Source organism: Bombus pyrosoma, linkage group LG4 (assembly GCF_014825855.1).
Source record: "Bombus pyrosoma isolate SC7728 linkage group LG4, ASM1482585v1, whole genome shotgun sequence".
Taxonomy (NCBI): domain Eukaryota; kingdom Metazoa; phylum Arthropoda; class Insecta; order Hymenoptera; family Apidae; genus Bombus; species Bombus pyrosoma.
In genome coordinates, this window is record NC_057773.1 from 2,331,701 (window position 1) to 2,356,650 (window position 24,950).

At 32.9% G+C, this 24,950-nt stretch overlaps 1 protein-coding gene across 10 annotated transcripts in view; it reads right to left on the minus strand.

Moving 5' to 3' along the window:
- Window positions 1–24,950, minus strand: part of LOC122567103 (rap guanine nucleotide exchange factor 2-like) — a 254,187-nt gene that overhangs the window by 24,383 nt on the left and 204,854 nt on the right. The window contains exon 1 of one of the 10 annotated variants that reach the window (XM_043725314.1): window positions 6,979–7,856. The exons of 8 other annotated variants lie outside the window; for them this stretch is intronic. In XM_043725314.1, the coding sequence (XP_043581249.1) occupies window positions 6,979–7,098 (120 nt within the window). In that variant the 5' untranslated portion in view covers window positions 7,099–7,856. Of the gene's footprint in view, window positions 1–1,720; window positions 1,898–6,978; window positions 7,857–24,950 lie in introns of those variants that run through there. One more of the 10 variants, XM_043725315.1, reaches the window with a different exon arrangement.

Consider the following 24,950-nt stretch of genomic DNA (forward strand, 5'->3'; position numbering starts at 1 on the left):
TACAAATATTCTAGATATTTGAAATGAATCTTATATACGGATTCAAATGCATAGTAATAGCTTTGATGTTGGATTGGTTGATAATGTGCTGAATTTTAAAATTGTTTTTCTACGAAAGATAAGAAATATGACATTGCTATTCATCTATGATCTTCAAATAACATCAAGTTTTATATTCATTCATAAAAATGAAACATTCTTATTTCCTACGTAAACATTTCCTCAGAAAAGTTTTTCCACAAGATTTTATTCCATTTTATTGCTTCCATTTTATTCTTGTTTTGGATACGAGTGTGAAAAAGAAAATAGAACGGCAAGATTAGCTTAAAAGCTTAGTAGCTGAACGGTTTAATCAGAATCATATATATACCTAACATACTTGAATAGATACAGTTTAAGATACAGTTCTGTAGAATTCACACACATAGAAAATATTATCTTTAAGTTATTATTATAGATATTCGAACTTACATAAAGAATGCAATATAATAATAATATCAATTATTGAACATACTAATTAAGTTAGATATGTCAGTATTCCGAAGAGTTGTTATGTTAGAACAAGTCGCTTAAAGCTATGTTTGAACTAACACGTAAAATTACCATCAACTCGTCCAATTTGTATGTAAAACTCGTTTTTCGAGAAATCTAAGCTTCTTTTAACTTAGAAATCTCAGCAACATAATGGAACAAGTACGTTAATTATCGATTACTGGAGCTAACCAGTCCCTTATAACCGCTCTTGTCTGTGTCTACTTATTTCATTTGTCTTTTAAAATCACGATTCACCGCTATATCGAAGATGCTACAGGTGAAAGTATGCTATACAGATTATTCCAGCTATAGACCGCAAAAAATTAAAAAGAACAGTCATTTCTTTTTTCTTGCTAAGCAACCATCCAATTCTCCGTTATACCTACAATTATCATCAGCACCGTAATTTCTCTCCACAGAACTGTATAGCAAATATCACGTACGCGTTGAAGAATATTTATGAAGTATTGTTTGCTCGTCGTAATCTCCATATATTTATTTTCAATGTTGACGTTCCTACCTTTTATATCTTTTAACTTTATGAAAATATTCTCTTAGATACGTTTTGCGGCATATGGGTTATGATTGTCGCGTAATAATAACAATTTTATGACGAATAGAAGCATATCTGGAAAATACCTATTATTCATTAGGAATTTAAACGTATATTGCTATTTTAATGTGGAATTAAATTAAGTATTCGAATTGAGTTGTCTCTACTAATCTCAATTAAATTTTTTACTCTTTTGAAAAGATTATTTCTTTGCTAATCATGAATATTCAGCATCTGTTCTCACTCTAATCACTAAACTAATACACGTCGAAGCAAACAAATATTACTTAAAATTCAGGAATGATACCTAATATTGAAACTAATAGAAAGGCGAAAATTATCAATATATGTATGTATGAAAATATAATCTACCATAGAAACATCATAAAATAGGATAACAAATATTCACAAAAAATAAATTTCTCGTCAATCTATTTTTTTATCTTTCATAATTTCAAATAAAATATACCAATTATTTGTCAAAGTAGATCTCTCGTAGATTCTCTTTTCTACTGTCTCGTAACTTACGATGAAAAACACTAAATATTTAACTACGTATCAAACGAAATATTTTACGACTAACTGCAGATATATAAAAATTACGTTCGATAACTGAGAAATTTATTAATTTACATCTTCATGGACATTCATTAGCCAATGCAGGTATTGCACTTTTTGCCATTTCTCGTCGTGGAATTTTTTACTTGTCACGGTATATCTTGTCTTTATCATTAAATTTATAGCATAGCAGTCCGAAACACGTCGCAAACCCGATTTCTCAATGAGCACCGCTCGATCGCATAAACAAACGCGCAAAAGGGAAACGAAGTGGATCACGCGCTACGCTCTGTTTGCCCGACGCGAATTATAATGGCGAATCGTGTACCGTTCGCGGACTTTGCGAACGGACAGTCGTGAAACGCGTGACGCAACATTCGATGCAGAAAATGTTCACGAGCGTTCTCTCGTTACGTAATCCACGAATTATAAACAATCGGATAGCGACTCGCTAACGCAGCGTGTTTGTCATTCTTTAACGCTTAAGCCGCGTTATATTGGACAACTTTTGATCAGTCGATCGAACCGATTGACTCCAATATTTTCAATACATTGTTGACGCGAATCGACATTTTTTATTTTCTAGACGTTACACGGACGAAAGACGTGACTCGATTTTAATCTTATAAACGTTGATATGTTTTCCAAAAATGTGCGGGAACTGAAGTAACATTTATTTCACAGTATACCGTCAACAATATGTTAAGTCGTTCAGAATTGGCCGTGTAACTAAATTTCAATCAAGTGGAAGTGACTGTTAGTTTTTTAGTTTCAAGTAACTGAAACTTTGTCCATTTTTAGTTGAAAATCCTGAGTCTTCTTCTACAAGAATTTACTACGTAATAATATTGGTAAATTGAAATATTTATAACACATTGATAACGATTACTTTTTAAATTAAAATATACTAACTGTTAGGCCATTTTGGCACTTTAATGATGTGTTAAGATTTACAATGGAACAATTAATATTTGTATTAATATTTTTTGTATATCACTTTCCAAAGTTCCTTTGTTATAATTGCTAATGCTCGAAGTTCAAATAGTTTCTGCGTTCTTCCTCTAATCCATCAATGACGTGTTTTTCTATCAACTTTTTGAACTCAAATAGTAAAAATTGTTTATGGTTATTGATATTACCGGTTAACATTTCTTTTCGCTACGTTAATTATTTTTAATAATAAAAATCACTGAAAAATAAGGTTCTGCTATAAATGTTTTAGTCGAATGACTTTAGATCGATCGACTCGGTCGACTGATTAACAATTGCTTAATATAAGTCTGTGGCTTTGTTAGTCATGAACCTTCAACGTTTCCACTAGCGCTCAAGGTTTGGCAATTGTTGCCCATGACACTGCGAAACACTTCGGTATTTCTTGATCCCGGTCAATGTTTTTGGGTCTCGATGGTGAAATTATTTTTATAGCAATCGTCTGCGCGTTAAATGTCCGATTATTCTTCTCCAATATTTTCTTCTTATGATCAAGCAGTTTTAATGCATTGTGTATGGAGGACAAACATGTACGTGTAATGTCTGTCTTTTTTCTAAAAAATATTACTTATTAAGGTTAACCAAATATTGTTATCTTACTTTAAAACAGTATATTTGAAAGAAATATTTAAGGATCATTTAATGTTTGTGAAAGTTTCATTATAATATATAAAAAGTAGGAAGTGAATGGAGAAATTAATTTTTAAATGAATACATACACGAAATTGTTTCTATTCAAAATTCTAGAGAATAACTTAAATAAGAGATGAAACATATTGTTTTTGGATCCTCATTTTCAACGCCAGATCGTGGTAAAAAATAAATGCTTCTGTCACGGTCGTGATTCAAATTTGAAATTAAAAATAATCGAATAATAATACATGCTAAATTGATATCAAAGATCCGTTAACCTGTTAAGTTTACGTAAAAAGAATAAAAAATTGTTTTCGATTTTCGCAGACAAGAATATTCTATTCTAACTAGATTGCATTAACAGTACTTCAAATTATCCCACCAATAATCGATACACTCGACTGTTATACATTGGTACCAGTGGCAATTTCATCTAATGGTCAAACATTTTCAAAATACACATAACCACATCCACTCGATCTTACTACCAAGTACATAATTTGAAAATTGCTCCTACTAATCGATGCATTATAAATTTATATTGAAGTGTCCAAGCAATGCTCCATTCGTTTAACTTGATAACTATTAGTCTCGAAATTAGCTTCATTATCTGATTCTCTTAACGCCTACGAACTACGACCACAATATTTAATCTGAAACTTACATCAGCAATTATTTTCAACAACTTTTCTCATTACTATTATCATTTCGTATTATGATTATCTATCTGATCATGATTATCTAGTTTTCAATCATAATTTAACTGCTAAAAATGGCACAATCTGAAAGAATTTACACTTTATACGTCGCGTCATGTCGATTGTACGATAAATCAAGCAATTTATCGGACATAGTTGGAGGAATTGTGTATACCAAGATTAACAGTCCCAGTTTAAACCCTTATATTTACACTCTACATCTGTTCTTATCACGTGTCGTCGTATTGCTCCATAAATTTCCAACATGTAGATATTGATATATCGAACGTATTTAATAATCAAAAAAACAGTAGAATGCACGAAGTTGAGCGTTCTAGGAACGATTTGCGTTCTTGAAATCAAATATTAAATACAATTCTATCTTAGCATCGATGTATATGTAAACATGTGACGATGTAATGTTATATTCAAACTTTGCTATTCCATCGAATTTGACTACGAAGGGTTGAACATTTTATTAAAAAAAGAAAAAAAAGAAAACAGAATTAACCACACTCGTGAAGGAACTTTTTTACCCATGTTATATTTTCCTTGCACCCGGAACTATAAAATTTCTATGTTTTTCTACTAAGAAAGGCAAAATAACACATAAATGTATCTTAGAATGTGCCTAAATAAACATAGAATATCTACGTCCATTGAAATCAGCCGAGCTCCACTAAACTTAGGTATATACTTATCAAATTCTCAATGCGACTTCTAAAGATGCGTTTCCAAAAATGAAGAGCAGTTAAATGGCAACCATAATGAATTCCCACGAAATCGCAAATACACGCGAACGTCGTGCGAAATGTTCATCCCCAGCGTAGCAATTACGCGCGGATCGTTCGATAACCAACGATCGGGCTACGTCTCCTCGCATTCCCGTCCCTTTATCTTTCGCTCGTCCTCGTTATATATTCACGCTCTGCGTGGGCCCTTCGGCTCCGCGTGGGCGAACGCATACACGCGCGTGTGCAGGCGCGAGCGAGCGATAAAGCCGAGCGTTTCTGCCGCGAATGGGATACACTAACAAACCTAACTATGCACTAGCAAAACCTAACCCGTTTCATTTAGTTTTCAATAAACGTTAACGAAGAACAGGATTATCGGAAATCTGTTAATCACAGACTGTGAATATATAATGCGTAAAGATTCGTATTTTTATGAATATACAACAGGCAAGGGAGTAATTCTATGCGAAATAAATCGAAAATATAGAATGGAAATTTTTCACGCGGTGCCTCGTTTTCCATAATACTGAATTTAACAATTTGTTTATACGAACTTGGCTAGTTACCGGCGATAATTATAGTAATAGTAAAATACAAGACTAAGATAAGATGTAATAATGGTAAACGTAATACTATTATTACGATATGAAAATATTATACTTTGGATATATTTTTAATCTTCGAGTTCCAAATGTCGAGATGTTTATATTTGAACGTTTGTTATGACGTAGAGAAGGAAAGATTGAATAGAAGATCAGAATGATGCAAGCTGAATGGATAAGGTTTAAGTATTGGTAACTAGAAGTTTGTTTTGTTTACGAGAAAAGTTATAATAAATTAACGTAGTTTCACTTTAACTTCTATGAGGATATCTATAAGGTAATAACTTGCTATAAATAAGCTGTTTGATATTAATATAATAATATACTAATAAAATACAAAGAATTAAAATAGATTTATAATAGTTAGAAAAGTAAATTAGTGAAATATATGTAATTGATAATAAAGGTTAAATGGTTACATATTTGCAATCAATAGCAGCCATTTTCTATTAATATGTTGCAACGAAATATGTTAATTGAATATATACATATGTCCATACATTTTCTCTATTACGCATTTATACACGTATGTAACCTGTGAATCGATATTTGAGAACTAAGCTCCAATGAATAATGTAGTCTTTTCAATCTATAAATTAATGAATCTACCGTAGTATTACGAACAATTTTTCACTAAGAAGATCAGATTGATCGCTTAATTAGGGTAAACAAAAATATTTAGCTCAATTTACCACGAGGCAAACGATGGAATGAGATTCCATGCATTCTATTATTTCACCGACTCACGTTAATAAGGCATACCAGCAATAAACACGAATTCAGCATCATATCACCAACAACCTTCTCGCTCTTGCCACAATTTGTAACCTCGAATTCTATTTACCAACATAAAAATACCAACGTTCTATGACTATGCTCATCGCCTGATTCGAGCACGAACGCGTGCTTGCTAAATATTCACGTAAATAATTCTACGAAATATTTGCGGCGTATGTAAATGCAGCGTACCACATTCGATTTTTATTTCGTTAATTTAAACTCCAAACGAACGAGATCCTATGTTTTCTTTACGATATCGTTGCGCGATTGAGAAACGAAATGGCTCGTTAAGATATCGCGCTTGTTAAGATTAATCTATTTATTAACACGTTGTGTATAAAAGCCACATATTTCTTCAAGGTTTAGCCTTTTGGAGAAATTTTCAATGCAAAGTTCGTGTTGTACACTTGTTTGCTTATAAGTTAAACGATTCAGGAAATAGCGATATTTACAAATTGTTTTTCACTGAACACATTATAGGTGAAATAGGATTTTAATAAAACAATTCGTATGCTACCAAATATCAAAACATATTTCAACTTTTACTATTTATTAGACATTAAATACTGGATTTTTTTTCTAGTGGAATATTATATTCTACATGATCATATTTATATTATTGATATACATATATTAACATATTCATTATATTTTACCTTGCATTTCATTAAAACGAACAAATTTCGTAACTATCCAAAAGCACGCAAAAAATTGTTTTATATATTTTTACAATTACTGCGTTTTCTCACAGTTAGACAGAATATTTCTTTTGAGACTAATATTTAGTAAAGTTACGTTTGATTATACAACAAGAGATATGTTTGTCTCCTGCATACAATGTGTTAAGATACGAACTAAACGATAAAAATTCTTAATTACGAAATGAATCTTTTTACCTCGTTTGAGACAATCGATAAGGGCCTCGGTGTGCCAGGCCAGCTTCTGGATAACGAACGACCTTTCCTCTTCCTCACGACGACCCGAGGTCGTCCGGTTCGATTCATATGCTTCAACATTTTCGTTGATCGAAACTATACACTCGCGTCAATTTTTCAGCCACTATCTCCAGTTTCCATTTCACTCTACCTCTTCAAACACACTTTTGTTCTCTATCTCATTTTCGTTCATCCATATAAAATTGTATAACATTAAACATCTCTGATCTTCAACTTCTTAAACACAACTCAAGAAGTCCAACATAATTACATGAATCTTCTAACATCTAATCATAAATAGATTAAAAACTTGGTGCACCGAATAAAATCACAAAGACAACTAAAATTTCACCACTCTTTCACTTTTTAATATTTAGTCAGAGAATCGTTTAAAACGAGCACAGTATAATATAGGACTCCATGGAACTATCAATCGTATATACTCGATTATCCTTTCACATCGTGCTTTCACCATTCCTCTCCATTTCTTTATCAAACGGCGAAAAAGTCACACACAATCCATCTCGTCTTAAAATAAAAGAAACTCACTTGTATATTTGTTATATCACGCTAATATACGTATTATCAATCGGTAGAAGAAGAGAAAGAAACGCGTGGAGAGTAAAACTCGTGCTAGAGACAGCCGCGACACTGTCCTCGTTCAAATGGCACACTTTAAGGCCCTCGCTCGGTTTAATAAGTCACCGATAGTCGATCCGCGACAAAACATTCACGGAGGATCGGTTCGCGTTTGTGTATCAAGGTCGAAATATCTTTGGATTACCCGTGAAAGGAGACGGCCATTCTGGTTGCCCAGAGCCAACATGTATCGGAGATCTAACACACGGTCCCGAACACATCGCGGGTCACGATAAACTGAATCGTGAATCGTGTGTGTGAACGATTCTTGAGGGCCAAAGAGTGACTCGACTGGTCGTCGTCACGTGACTACGCACGCAGTGACGTAGGGAGAACCGCGGCGATACTTGGCGCTGTCAGATCGTATGGGACAAGTAAAATAGGACGCGCGATAGCGTTTATCGTGGACTAATGGAGCGTTCAGTGATAGAACTTGCCGGCTTTGACAGTGTTGAATGAATTCTCTATGATCGACGGATGCCTCTTCCAAAGGATTTCGCGGAAATCCAACCAAAAGATTGACTGAGATTCGTGAAGTTGTAATTGGATAAGTTTGGGAGAGAAATGGGAGTTGTATGCATCGAGTGTTTCAAAAATGGTGCATAGAAATCGATGTATAAATCTTGTGTGTTAAAATAAGAATAAAGTCCGTACGAATAAATCTTGATAGTAAAAATATGAATTTGAATGGACGTTTTAAAAATGAGGCATGTACAGGGTGTGTCGAAACTTTTGGACAAGAAGTTTTATATAGAATAATGTTTGAAGGTATTTATAAAAATTTCGGAATAACATTTATACGAGCATTTTAAGTAAGAAAAATAATGGAAAGTGGATTGAATATTATTCTTGTTTTAGTAATTCGAGAACGAGGAACTTGGAATTGTCGAAATTGTGACAGAGAATATTCGAAAATAACGCGGAATTTCGTGACGATATTTCAGTCGACGGTGGAAGAAAAATATTCTTGTATTTAAAGAATATAAGATTTCTGCTTACGCAGGTTACGTTTGCTAAAAAGAATTACATCGCTAAAATAAGAACAAGATTCTATATTTACGCAGTTCTAAAGTTCGCACGAAATTTGAAAAATCTGCGACGATCATGAATGGACGTTCTCAGTAAGCACTGAAAAAAATAGTATCGCAGACACTGTTACGAAATCTTCTTATAAATCGTAAGTAACTTGAAAAAACTCAGACTCACGGAGAAACTTCTCGAAAACATGCTATTTATAGAGAAACAAATCTGTATTATTATAGAACGTTACTTTAATAACTGTAAAATTTTATAGGGCAACCTTTTTTGCAGCCATTAAATCAGTTTCATTATTACAGAATATTTCACTGATCGAAAAACAGAACAGTTTTATCATTATATTATTAGAATAAACCTTGAGAAAGCTAATAATCGAAAGAACCTTCCTGCAGACGTAAATCTCATCTCGTTTTATCCTCCTATAACGTCAGAGTACATAGTAAAAAGCATTTCAGTTCATCTTCATAAAAAAATGGTATCACATGCTTCATTACCAACACCATCGTAAAAACGTAACAAGAAAAGGAGACGCAAAACTCAACTAAAAATGCTCGCTAGAAGCATAGTGTTCTGGAAAAAGAAAGTATGTCGCGTCATCCATCGATCCTGTTCTCATACGAGTTCTTACAAAATTCAGCTTCTGTGTGATTTTTACGAAAGCGGTAGACACATGGTGGAACATGTGTTTCGTAGAAAGCGTGTTTGGGGAAATTTTAGGACTGAAGTCGAATAGGATAGACCCGATCATGTAAATTTTAGGACACAAGGTTTTCTATGGAAAAGAAAAATAATCTGCCATCTAAAGTGCAAACCACTGTGTGTCGTCCGAAGTGGAAGAGCTTAAGACGAAATCTTAAGCCTGTCATAAAATTGAAAGAACGTAGTAGATATGGGAGAAATTTTAGGAAAAATTTGAAGAATATTATCAGAAGATATATGAGCTTGCGAGGTGTGTTTTTGTTTCCTAAACTTACATTCTTATCTTGGATTGCTAATAACGATTTACGCATGAGTCATACAATAATTTAAGATATAAAATAACTAAGATAGTTGTGTCTTATAAACCATAACAGTTTTGAGAAATATTTTACCGATATTTGTAAGAAATTAATTATTTCTTAATTCTTTTACGATTAACGATTCACTGTATAATATTCTTATAAAAATTTCTGCCGCTTCATATACAATCTCAGCATCTAATCTAATCTAATCATCCATCTTCCAAAGGCGAAAAAGTCTACTCCATTTCTCAAACAATCAATCGCAAATAAATTGCCCAGCTCCTTAAAATCTCTCAAACTTAATTTCATCTATTGCTTCTCAAGCAACTCAGCCAAAAATTCCAACGTAGCCATGCAGGCAGAATGAACAACGCTCTTTTTAGCAAGCTCTTTTAAAAACGACAAAAAATATAATAGAAAAAATCCTCCCCCTTGAAAACGAGCGGGAGCAATGGCCACTGTGCGACGTAGTCGAGACGGTCTCGTGAAAAATCTCCTTAAAATATTTACACACAGTGGATCTCCACGAAATAGGGCGACACGGACGTAGAATTATTAAGACAAATAACAAGAGCAGAGATGTTCATGACGGATGCAGCAGTCGTGTAAACTGTCTACCGAGGCTGATGCATCGCAAAGGCTTTTACGTCTGTAACACAGGGTCTCATAACTATAAAATATAAAATCATCCAAAAATCATCAATCGAGGTGCTTGTAATGAAAATAACCCTTATCAAATTTAGCGAGTTTTTAGATAATAGTACAAAATTAATCGTTTCGTACTACAACTAAGGAACAATATTTTTGGAAATTTATTATTGTGTAAATAAATTTCAAAGTGTAAAAATGTACAAAATACGGATAATACATCGAAACGTATAAAATATGTAAAACATTTCACGTAAAGCATTCATTATAACACCTAGCCAATGGAACGAATTTGTATTTATGTGATTTTTTAGCTGCATTTATTATTATTATTTTTTTTTTTTTTTTGCAGCATATTCATATTTATAGGATCAACAAATATCTATGAATAGATGTCTTACTTGAAGCATCTTATTATTCGGAATGTGTAGTAGCTTATTATTCGAAAACTGTACTCAATGTACACTAAAATGAGACTCTAACGATAACATAGTAATATCTGGCTTCTCTGTTTTATTCATAAATATTACCTCTAATCAGACATTGTCGTGTACCGTCCCGTATCTTGTACCTGCGTAAGAATTGAAAATTTCAGGGCGGTTTTACGTTTGTGAGACGCATTGTATACACGGATGTATACCAACGAGCTAAAAATTTCCTCCTTTGGCCGAACCAATACGGCGAGAGGCGGTAGCCCAAGCACAGCAAGAGGGCTGCCGAGCACACGCATATTCATACGCGTTTCTCGCCGGCTGTCTACTTTATTTTCGGTTCTTCCTGCGGCCCCTCGTCTCGACACCATTGGCGTCACACGCCAGCACCGAAAAACTCGTCGCGAGACGAGAAACGCGGTCGTGAAATTCCGTTCCAACGACGCGACGCTTGTTCCAAGCGTCATGTTAGTGAAACTCTCTTCTCTTTCCTTTTTTATCTCTCTATTTCTCTTTCTTTCTTTCTTTCTCAAGCTCTGTATTTTATGTTCCAGCATTTTTTCTCTTTCTTCTGGTCTTGTTTTCGGTATTTTGCTCCCGAGTGCCGAGAATCGGCCGACACTGTCGCCTTCTATTTGCTACTAGAAAATTCTAGTATAAAGGACGTGGTCGTCGGAGGCACGCGAAAGGTGCTTCGAAGTCTTTGGGAACCAGCATATGGACAGAGGAATTGTGAGAGACGCGCTTGGAGAAGTTAGGTTTACAGACAAGCTTGCGGCGATGATTGTTTGGATTGGTTCTGCGGGATGGTTCGATGGTTCGCTGGTGTTTATTGTTACAGTGGAATAATTGACGGGTTGTTGTACTGTATTTAATTGACGAACATTAAAGGGCGTTCGAGAGTAGGGTAACTTTTGTCAGATCAAGATGCGATGTACGTGGGGATACATTGGATTTTTAGCAAATTTCGAGGAATTTTGTACGGTACATTTTCAACGTTTATGTTGAAGAAAAATATGTATTGGTTAATTAAAATTGAAATATTGGTTAATTAAATTTGTACGAAGAATTGTTAGACGATTTGTTGTATAACACAGACTTGTTTATTTCGATATTCACTTCAGCTTTCTTTGTCTGATACAATAATGTTTGCAAAAAAAAGAAGGAGGAGAAATAGAACTCATAGAAACATCAAGTTATAAAATTGTTTTCGGGTATGAAAAATTTTGTGGGGCAAGCATTGGGAAAGAAATATTAAAAATACATAACAAGCGAAGCATTGTTAATTAGTTCCGAATAAAATCCGTGAACTGCAAAGTGCAATAAAGATATCCAGATATCGCGTTTCTTTTGTTGTCAACATAAACTAAGTTACCTAGACCGAATCGATTAATGAAGTCAACAAAAAATTCCATGAAAAGAGTTTCAGACTTGATCATTCAATTTTATTTAGGTTAAATCAATTATTGTTCTTAAGTGGCAATTTTGATTACAGAGCAATATTTTGCAACAATGTGCATTGGAAAGTATAAATAGTAAAAAAGAAATATGAGTAAGTCAATCGTGTAGGTACATATCTGTAACTGATTAAATTGATAACAATTAACAAAGTTGATAACAAAATTAGAGATAACGATTCAATCAATTACAAATCCAATGAAATAAACTACTAATAATTCTTTGTAAACGATCAGAAGAATAGTCGTCAAATGTTAACCCTTTCGTGTTACATGTATCTAATGTGAGCTACATTGTACATTACAAAATAATTGTTCGTCTTCGGCCAAACTGACTTGATATTTTAATTTATGTTCCTTTTTTTTATTAATATAATTATTCTTACATGTATGTAATTATATTTTTAACGGAAAATTAACGTATAAATATTTACGATAATTATAATATTTGTAAGAATTTACAGAAGTCACGATGTAGGTAATAAAATTAAATATTTCATCCAATTTTAAAGGAAAATTTATTTTTTAATATTCGAAAAATTCCACCTTGAAAGGGTTAAAACTCACAAGATATTTATAATCATACAAAAATTCATACAACTCAATCCCTGTTTATACAAAATGCCTTTCTATACTTTCCAGCGTTCTCAGAAAATACGCGTTCGCACAAAAGACGACCGAGGGATCACGACAAAACAGCGTTCACTCAATAACCCTCCGCATCTCCACGAATTCGCAAAACAGCTTTTCGCCACCCACGGATAAACCCTACGATCCGATCCAAAGATATTCCAAGAATCCTGCACAACTCTTTCTACCTTTATTCCAGTAAATCTCAAGGGACGATCGATTATTCCATTTCTCAAGGAAACATCGACTCACAAACGAAAACCACGAACAAACGATTCGCGGACTTTCCTTCGTGATTCAATCGATTCACTTGCGCTTAATAGAACTCCTGATTACGCGAAACCTTTTACAAATTGTTCTCGTGTGAGTGCACTGAAATATTTTTGTAGAAATTGAACGATATCCACACGTTACGAATTGAGCGAAAATCGAACGATTGTAATTGAATGTGAACGCGATTTCGCCTAAACCGATCGAGAGACGAAACACGACTGGTGCCGCCTGTCTGGCAAACGGCCGATAAGCTCGCTATCTTCTCCGCGGATATTAATTTTTCTTCGTTTTTTTTCTCTCTCTGTCCCCGTCCCTCTTTGCTCGTTCACGTGCACCGATACATCGCAAGCATCTCGTGCAAATGGATCGTCTCCGTATTGTCTGCATTCTACATTCTACATGTACACCCACGTACGTAAGTATTAGAACACCTGCTCATCTTGTGTAAGAAGTGATAATTGCGATAGATTAATCAGGAAATGATTAAATGGGCAGTAGTTTGCATAAAATAATGGTCGATCAAAGATTGTAAAGCTGTTTGTAAGAGTTATAGGAAAATAACTAATCAATAGTTATTCGTTGGATTTTATAGTATAATTTAAATCTGAATAAAGTTTTGATCATCTGATAGATAAATAATTCTTTTAAATTTTTCAATATAACTATTCATTTATTGGGACAATAGTGAAACTACAGTCTTTCTCGAATATCTACTTCTAATTAGGAAATCGAAAATCATTACGAAGGAATATAAATCGAATAAGCCAGGTGAGAAATTGAAATAAATAATTCATTTTATTTGTTGCAAGAAACACCTCGCGAAACTGTGAGCTTGGAAGTTTCGTGAAATTTTGATATCATTTGGGAAACGAATTGAACCAATTAAATTTACGTACTGTAAAAAGGCACGATAAGATACAGTTTTGTTCATTTATTGAGATCTGAATTTTGAGATCTAATACATTATCCGTCATTCGAATAGATCTTTATTGCAGAAACTGCTACTTGTTTCTCGATAGATTCGTATCACTACCTTGTTATAACAACATTCTAACAACTTTTCAATTGTACTAAATATTCTGTAAATGATACAGGTACCCAAGGTATGCAACCGAGCATTAATTACAAGCAGCCAACTTAAAATATCAATCCTTTCGAGACTTTGGAATTAGACTGTCAGAGAAAAGTTTGAATTCGATTTCGACTGTCCGAAAAGTTGGAACACCGATGTTCCATTTGCAGGGAATCGCACAACGTGGCCGCTTTGTGGTTGAGTTACTTGGTGCGAGTTTCGAGGAAATCCTTAGGGACAGGTAGAAGATGAATCGAAGTTTTAGAATAATCGAACGAAGCTTCGAGATTGGATGTTTGGCAGATATCGATCGTGATTTGTGAGATGTTTTCGTAAGACCGTCGCTAAAAAATCAAGGGTTGAATAGAATTATTTAGGATGTTAGAAAAAGAGAGATATCTGACATGAGATCAAAGACAAGTAAAATTTTGATTTCTTTGTAAAAAAACAGAAAATTTATCTAATTATGTTTTCCCTCTTTTGATTTATCCAATAACATAATTTTCAAATAACGCCAAATTTAAATTTCTCGAAACCATTAATTTTCTGAGACCTTCTTTACAATGCTCCAACACAAGTTCGTCATTAAAATTATTATTCAGTATTGACGACACATTTATTAGGACTGATAGAAAATTTCTCTCTTGTTTTGTTCGACAATTACGATATTGATTTTAGCGCATGAAAACACAAACACCACAATGCAAGGCAAAGAAAAAAGAAATGACATTTTTTGTTGCTTGCAAACTATACTATTTCCTGTCCTCGATTACCGTTAATAGAACGCCAACTATTATCCAGTCTCTTATTCGTGTTATATGTATACTACGTTGATCGTACTACATGTGGCCGCGAGGTATGAAGTATGAATGGAAAGTTGAGAATTTGACTCATACAACTCCATGTATACATCACTACGTGCCTTTGTAGAATCAATAGAATATGTTAGCAAGCACGTTACATGGTCAGTTCACACGTTCCATAGATTTATGATGATATCTATTTCATTTTCTATACCTTAGGCTCTTTCTGAGAAAATACGATCGAAAGTGTTGGGAAATAATCGATTAAAATTTAAAAATTCGAGATACATTAACCTTATTACATACCTTTAGTCATATTTCTATGGTTAAACAATTTCGTAAATGTACGAAGAAAATATGAAAAATTCATAATTATTATTAATATCAGCGAATTTTCGGTTTCATTTTATGATACAATTTTTATTAAAACGATGAAAGGCTTTTTTGTCTTGCTAAAAAAAAAAAGTACAAAATTGGAACATCATAATAAGATTAATGTTTACAATTATGAGAGATTAATCGTCAATAATCGATGAAATTAATCGATCAGTAATTATAAATATTGGTTATCAATCATCAATCGTTAATTGAATACAGAGTAATATTAATCATCGATCACCAATTATTGGTTTTCATCAAAATAAATTAAGGTTCTGTTCAATCAAGGTTTAATTGAAGTCCTGTTTATTGTATGTGAATATGTAATGTGTATCATATGTGTAAGTGAACATCGATAATGACGATGACTGATTGATGCTACTTACCTTAGGGGCTAAACTCAAATATTAATTTCACGCAACGAAGAAAATTTTAATAGTTATTTGTTAACCCAATAGATAATTAGATAATTAATTTAATCATTAATTGTAATTACAGATCGATTGAATAAAATAAAGTTCGTTTCTTGGTTTTATCTTTTAATTTTTCCATCCACTTTATCTAGAGTACTTCAAGAGTACTTCAATAAACTTACTATGCATTGTTATTCATTGATTTTGATTTATAACTAAAGGTAACGTAATCTTACATTTTTGGTAAAATAAAGGGTATATCTAGAAAAATAATCGTATCGAGGTTAGAATTATAGAGAATACTGTTATGTTCCCACAGAATAGAAATGATTACATGTGTACAGCTTTCTAGACCTAAGGAAGTCCTTCATGGTTGAATAGGCAAGTCTTCGTGAAACAAGAATCCGCGATCTATTCAATTTCATAAGGAAATAACCGGCAGAGTATCTCTCGAGTAATACTAGGTATGTATCTTATAAAACCTTATTGCATTTTAGTACAATTCTTCGAAACCGAAGCGGAAGTGTTTCCTCGACTATAAAACTTATTCCGCTAAACTTACTCTTCTCCAAATACTTGATAAGAAATCCTTGAAAGTTAAAGTTGCCAGCTAAATTTGTTTTTATCCCCTTATAAATGTATCAAAAGTATCGAAAATGTGTTCTGTCCTCCTTAGTTTTAAACTGTTCTATCTAACATTTCCAAACTGAAGAAAACAGAAGTTTTCTCATTTTCTTTACGTCACCTTACATTTTTCTTTATTGAATAGGAATATTTAATTATTATCTCGTAACAATTCATATAATGTATTCAAATATTTTAATACAATTTGAAAAATTAAAAATTAATAGTTAAATTAATTTTGAATATCATTCACACAAGCAGATTTTCATTTTTGCCTTAATATTATATTTGTACAATATTTAACCATTATCAATAAAATTATCCAATTAAAAAAAAATTTTGAATTTTTGATTACTTAGTATGCCTCTAATATTGATTATAAATCTCTCTCTGTGCCCTTAATATTGGTTATAAATCTTTCTTGGTTTTATCTTTTAATTTTTCCATCCACCTTATCTAGAGTACTTCAAGGGATTTAATTCTAGACATTCGCAATGGTCCTACTATATTTTCTAATACATTTAGCTACTTCTTCTCAAGCATTCTCGCAGAACATCTGCTATAAATTATACCTACTAAGGCTACAACCACCCCCTACAAAACATCAAAGAACACACGATAAAATGTCTGCAACATAAATTCCAACCATCGTCGGTCGAATATTCACTAACTATATTACTGTCTTCCTCTACAATTCAACGCGAAGGTAAAAAGACGAAAGATGCTTTCACCTATATTCATATCGCTCGTATCGCGTATAAATTTTCGCCTGTTGGAAAGCAAGAGAACGCAGAAATTTTCTTAATCAAAATCACGTATCCATTTCAAAAACTTTTTCTTAAATTAAAAAAAAAAAATCCGAATTACAAAGATCGGAAAAATCCAATTACCTCTACATTACGCTAAATCATAAATTAAAAACATTTGCGTAGCATTTCCAAATAACTCTCATAATTCTATTGAACGTGTTATAAAATTCCTAATAAAATATTGCAAAATATATCTTCCTCCCCCTGTTAAAAATATTCAAATCTTAAAATATCGCCAAACCGAACAATTTAGATACATAAATCATCATTTTCAAGTAACCTCGATGGTTTCACGGAACGCGGTATAAAATTCGCGATAAAATGGGCCAGTGACCCCAAAGCGATGCGGCGTGCAATGGCGTGCAAACGCCAACGCGACGCGATCGTGTCGTCTAACGCTTGTGCATCATCCTGTTCCATGGCGACGTTCCTCGGATAGGAGATGCACACGATCTACACCGCCGATCTTTAATGCGCATTGTCCGCCAGCCAAAGCCTAGCCTATAATCAGTGGAGCGTGTTGCGATAATATTGGCTCCGTACTCATCGAACACAGGATACACACGAGAAGTGTGGGCAGGTTCTGTGCGACTGCAAAGCTGCAGGTGTATCGAGAAAATCGCGCAACCGAGAAAAAAGATCTGGGTCGGCCGTATGCGTTTCAACGACGTTTTCGTTGTCGCCGTCGAATATTTTAAGTCGCCTGCTTTTTATTGTTAACATCGTTTACGAAATATTTTGTTAAACAGCTTCTCCATTACTCCTTCAACGCTCATATTCCATCACTCCTCGTCCGATTTATCGAGTATTCTATCGAAGATGTAGCAATTAAGCTAAAGTATATCGCGATCTTATAAAAGTGTCGCTATGGTCTGTTAAATTTTCACCGCTTTTATTGCTAACATCGTTTACGAAATGTTTGTTAATCCCCTTCTGCGTTTCTTCTTCGTCCTGCATCGTTTTGTAGATTTTGTAGGATTTGTAGACTTCGGAGGATTAAGAGATGCACAGAATTGTAGAATTTGAAGGATTTGCTGGATGAAGGTTTTTATTTGGATGAAATTGTCTTGGTTTCCAGTTGTCTTGGTTTTGTTTGCCACCCTCTTCCTCGTTTCTTTCTCATCGTTCCATTATCTCGTAGATTTTGTAGATTTTGTAGGATTTGTAGACTTTGGACGATTAAGGGAATTGTAAAATTCGTGGGATTTGCTGGATGAAGGTTTTGATTTGAATGAAACTGTCTTGTTGATGTCTCGAGAAAGAATATTTTATTCAATGTAAATTCTCTTTCTACTAATAATTATAGGGTTTAGTACCTCGGACCTCCTTGGCAGCTGAAGATATATTTGTAACTCGCTTGCATCGATTGCTTCGCTTTTTTTTTATGAAACCTTCTGATATTCATGAAACTTAAAACCTTCGATTCTCCGAAAATATATCGAGAAGAAATGCGAGTACAGTATTCTTGATAGATTTCGTAGAATACGGTTTTGATATCGTAACTTTCATCGTATGTTCGGTTAATATTTTTGCGAAATATTGCTCTCGCTGATTGTTTTTCGATGAACCGGTTATTTTCTAGAATTCCCAGAATGTGCGCGAGTACCATACAAATATATGAAATTGTTGTTTTAAATGAAATGTTTCAGGGACAAAGATATTATTATACCTTCATTTTTATATTTTTGATTCAGACTAATTTTACTGGACGTTGTATTTCAAGCGTTCGTATGAAAAGCGTTGAAAGCGAATATTCAAAGTTCAGATGATGCTTATAAAGCCTAATATGCCTCAGAATTATTTTTTGAACGTGGAAATATTTTTGTAAAACGAGTGCACTGACTATTATGATACTCGTGAAATTGAAAACTTCCAGTTCCTTGAAAATACATGCAAGAGAAATTTGAGTATTTATATTCTGGACATACTGTCTAGAATCAGGTTCCAATGTTATAATTTCCATCGGATGAAAGACAAAGATATCGTAAAATATTTACTTTGCTCGGTTACATGAATATTTTATCACGACATATTAATCCACAAAATGGTTATGAAATCTAATAGAAGTATCGAACAATATATCAGAAGAAACACGATATGTTAATTCTACGTGGTCGTTTAGCATGAAGAACATAAAGCATTCATTTCGTTGACAAATATGACGGCTTAATATTATGTAGTATGAGTTGTACCGTAAGTTATATATATATATATGATTGTATGAAACATACAATATAAATTATGTCACGTTAATTACACGAGCCATCAATTAGAAGGAAAGTTAAACATTTGTTAGTATGTGTCTACACGATAGCACGTGCTTCCTTGTACGGCCTGTTCAGTTCCGGCGTTTCCGGCGAATAACGAGAAATATCCGGAAATCTTGCGGCACATGTTCCGGATTAAACACGCTAGTAACTCCAGTAATTTGGTAATTAATTCTACCATTACTGACACAAGTATTCGTCTGAGGATTTCAAGTATTCAGGTAACGTTAACAAAGAGGCTGTGCACCGTTGTGTTGTGCCGCTTTAAAAAATCATTATTCCTCTAGAAAAAAAGACACGCGAATGTTCTTCTTTTGGATAATAAATATCAAACTTCAATTTATAACTCATCATGTTTTAAATAATCTAATTTGCGATTAAGCAATAATTTCTCTTTGTTCACGATAGTAGAAGCGAGTTTTTTAAATTTTTACTTCAAACATGACACAAACGCATTTTTCATACTTCTCATGGGAAATTTTCTGGATAAAAATTCTAAAAATTATTAAACTAATTTTTCTTCCTACGAAACTACATTGAGTTTCATCATGAATGTGAATTAAACAAATTTTCATTATGTAAATACTTAAATTATATGATTTTCGTATATTATATAATTCTTAATATTTTATTAACAGTCTATGTGTACTATATAGATATCTATTTTGCTTATTTATATAAATAAAACCAAATATTAAAATAAATAATCAAATAAATGAAATTAAAATGATTAATTTCGAATGTTTATACGAAATATCTTTCTACCAAAATATAGATTCAATTTTATTTTCTAAGTATTATAAAAACGAGTATATTATTTGGATATTTTGCATATTTTTGCATATTACACATTCATATGTATTTCTACATATTTTTACATACTTAAATTTCCCACAAATACTTGAACTTCCACGATCTACAAATTATATTTTTATGACTCATCATCCTATTTATGGAATATTTTCACACTATTTAACACTAAATATAATATATATATATATATATATATATATATATTTATATATATAAATATAATATATTATATAATTAATTAAATATATATATAATATATATATATTTAATACTAAACCTACCGGTGCGATCAAATTGACCGCTCTCGCGACTTCTACGCAAATTTAACTATATTTGAACTTTATCATATCACTTCATAATTTCTGACTTTTCCTAAAACATGCATACAACATATTTTTCGGTATTTAATTTTAGTTTGCTCTTTTATTTTCTGAGAAAAATTTGTATTCTGTCTCGCCTACCATGAGCGGTAATTTTGACCGATCGACAAAATATGTTAGTTATTCTTAAAATAAATGCAATCAGTACAAAGAAAGGGTTATCTCAAGGTCAGATGACAAACAAAATTAGTAATAACAAATAATAACAGCTGTTAAACCCGTAATCTTGTCATAAAACAATCCATCCCTCGATCAAGATAGCCACCAACTGTCAAGACAAATCAACTCAGGCCCATTATAATCCTAAGGCCACCTAATCCTAATCCTAATCCTAATCGCCACAAAATTTAGCACTTTTTACAATCCACTGTTACAAACATTTTAAAAGTCGAGAAGTTTCTTAGACCTATTGCTCATTGCTATAAAACACGGGAAAAGCTTTGCCAACTCCACGCTCGAGTAACCGTTAGTGGAGAATGATCAATACTCATCAATATTTTCATATAAATATCGCCGTCAAAGATCATATTTTTACTTGCTATTGTCTTTTCGACTAGAATACATCTCGGTTTGTTAGTCAATTAGTCGACATCTAAATTTGTTATCTCTAAAACTCAGACAGAAAGCATCTCAGAGCATTTTGTGTAAAGTTGTTATAAAAGGAAAAGTAAAGCATATCAAATTTGACAATAATTTTGTATTCCGTACATGGTATTATTTTGTGATAAATATTTACCCTAGAAATATCAAGATTTTAAAAAGGAAATTATAAAAAAAAATAACGGACATAGAAGAAGAGTGTTCAGTGTGCGACGAACAAGAAACTTCAGCAACTGAAAACGGCATGGAAACACATGAAAAGCTATTTACAACCGAATCAGAGTTGAATATTATAAATAAGCGTTTACGTAAGGGCGAAAAGGAAAGAAATTATCGTTGATGGCAGAGAGTAAAACTGGGCCCGATAGAACAGTTTGGAAAGAACTAGATGCAAGTCTCAAACCTGGCAGGACATCAGTTCATAATATTTTTAGGGATATGCTAAACGGCATATAATGAAAGGACAGGTAAAGACGGCATTTTATCCTATCATTGATCACCATATATGGGATCATATAATAAAATGTACGGACGAAGAAGCATTTATAGTATTGGCGACTAAGATTGAGCTAGATGCAACAAAACTAGATACATTTGTGCTCTGCTATATGCCCGCGGTGCATATCAGGCAAAAAATTTAGATGTCTCATATTTGTGGAATAAAATTTAGAGACCTGCATTTTTTTTCAAAAAAAAAAAAAAAAAAAGAAGCAGGAATGACTTTGCTGAAATTATGAGGTTTACAGGATTTGATAAGAAGAGCGAAAGAAGCCAACGTTTACGAACCAATAAATTTGCAATGGTATGTACAGTATAGGGCCAATTTACAGTGAATTCACAAAATTGTTATAAACCTAGTGCATACATTACTTTTATATAAAGAATCGCGGGAAAAAACCATGCAATAAAACCATCAACAAGTTCAGATTCATTACTACAAAAAACTTGTCAACTAAAAAATTAGTATTCAAGTAAAGGTTACAAAATTGCGAAAATTTGTTTAAGATGCGGGAAATATTTATGCGGCAAATGTACATTTGATAAGAAGATAATTTGTAAAAAATGCAGCAAAGTTGAATAAGATATCTCTATGTAAATAAAAGTGTAATTCTATTTAAGTCTATAATTGAAATTAAACAAAAGTGAATTTGGGCGAAATTTTATGAAAGTTCATCATTTTATATACATTTAGTTATAAATTAACCATTATCTAAGTTAAATCATAAAAACTATTACTTCTTTAATCATCGGTTATTTTGACCGCGCACGGTAGGAATAGCTATACACGAAGTGTCGGTAGGTTTAGTGTTAAAACAGTACAAATTCATCAAACATCACTCATCGTCCAATTTATCTAACATTCTATTGAAAATATACCAATAAAACTAAAATATTATTTATTATTAAAAGCGTCACGATAAAAATAATACGAACGTTTGCGTTACATCGTCGCTAATAAAGTATACCAGGATGTTGTAAAAGTGTCTCAATAAATAGTATGGCATTACTCAGCAGCTTACAAAGACTGCACGTGTCATTTTAATTGGATTCCAATGAGTAAAGACTTTCCGCGAACGCGAGCAAGTTCAAAGAGTGAAACAAGAACAAATAACGCGAGACTGGCAGCGGTTCGAGTTGGAAAGAAATTCTGTTTTTCGCGCCAGACGTTAGAGGGAAGTGGCAGGAAGTGGAGGATACGTTTGAGCCTTGAATTCAAATGGTACCGGGGCGGCTGGCCGGAAGTGAATCGTCTTGGAACGTGGATTTAAAAAGAAAGGGAAATGGGACACCGGCCACTCCGATTTAACTGTACAAGTAAACCGGGTCGCAAATGAATTTGATACTGTCTCTTCGACGATGCAAATTAACTGTGTTTTTTTAATAGCGACGATTTCCAGCGTCGCAAACATAGTTCGACTTTTGTTTTCTGTTACTGATAACAGATAAGGTTTATACAGAATCATTTTCAGAACTATAGTTGAATAACCATTAATTGATTTTTTTTTGTTTATTTGCGAATTTTATTTCTTGTTGCAGTCGTTTATATGGAATTAGTGTTAGAACTTCGATAGAATAACTATTATTTGATTTACTTTTGTTTACTCGAATTCCATTACTTGTCACAGTCGTTTCTTTTCTTTTTTCTATAAAATTATTTACTTGCAACGGTTTACGTAAAATTGTTTTTAGAATTTAACTGACTCGCTATTATCTGACTTATTTCTTGCTACAGTCGTCTACGCAGAATAATTTTCAAAATTTAAATTGAATCGTTACTGTTTGATTTGTTCCTTGTTGCCCTCGTTTATGCAGAATTGTCTGTAGAATTTAGTTAAGTCGTTATTATTCGGTTTATTTCTTTGATATAATTTCATAATTTTATCTTGATAGAGAAATAAGTTTTAAAAAATACTAACACGATAAAATCAATTTAAGTTTCTTCTTAAGTTTCTTAATTATACATAGAACATTTATGAAAAATGCAGATACTTTGTTCAATAGGGAAGTTGTATATTAGAAAAACTGATCAATAACCAAAACGGGAATGATTCTTTTTCTCTTTCCTGTTCCTTTAGACATGGTATTAAAACGTGCATACATAGTTAGTTTTTACTCTTCTCTTTTTCCGCTAGTAATTTACTTCCAAGGAATGAGAGCAAAGGTGAACGTCTGTGACGTCAATCTTTTGCTTTGAGTTGTAGAAAGCGAGCACAAAAATCAAACTATCTGTATTTGCGTCGCACGAAAATATTGGATGTACACTACGTTTTTATGCTACATCATACGTATAAAACAGTGCATCGCGTCTTGTTGGATATTTAATTAAATCAGAGACAAGCATTCCACGGAAGCGTAATCATATCATAAGTTACACACTTTCAGTTCCGTTCGGAAACGTGCTTTTTTTACAACTCGATACTCTTTTCATTCATTATACATAATCTTATCAACATTTTTCCTAGAAAATGCTAATTAACAAATAAGACGGTGAAAAATTTCATCGAGAAACTTTCGACGATATATTTCGAGTGAAACGTTCAAAGAGAACAAAGTTTTCGTATTTGCAGCCTGGAAAATACAAAATTACAAATTAAACGAAAGATTGAGCGTTTTTCACAACTATACGCTTTCTTCGTTCAATAAATGATAAATTTTGAATACAACATTTGATAAAAGAAAGATTGTCACATTCATAAAACAAGTTAAATGAATAGGAATGACAATATTAAGAAAAACTTTCTCAGGCGAGAGAAAGCAGCTTGTTTTGCGTAATGAATTATAACGAAGTAACGAAATTGGGAAATTGACAAAAGGAGAAGTTGATTACTACGTTTGGTTACTACCATGCTCGCATATATTCTCCATTCTTTTTCGCTATAAATTTTATATTTCAATCGTTGACAGTTCTAATATTAATAAAACGTATATACGACGAAATATTAAAGAACTAAAAAAAAAAAAAAATACATGAAATAGCTGAATGACGGCGCTCCTATAGACCAGCGACATTTTTGTCTGGCCGACGATTTATTTTAAGAGCGAACCTCCGGCTCTTTAACTTTCTTTTCCCACTGCTTGAGAGATCGTGTGCTCGCACGTGTTTTCGCGTTGCAAATTTTTAAACGGAGCCTTGTCACACTCTCAGGGTCCATTAAC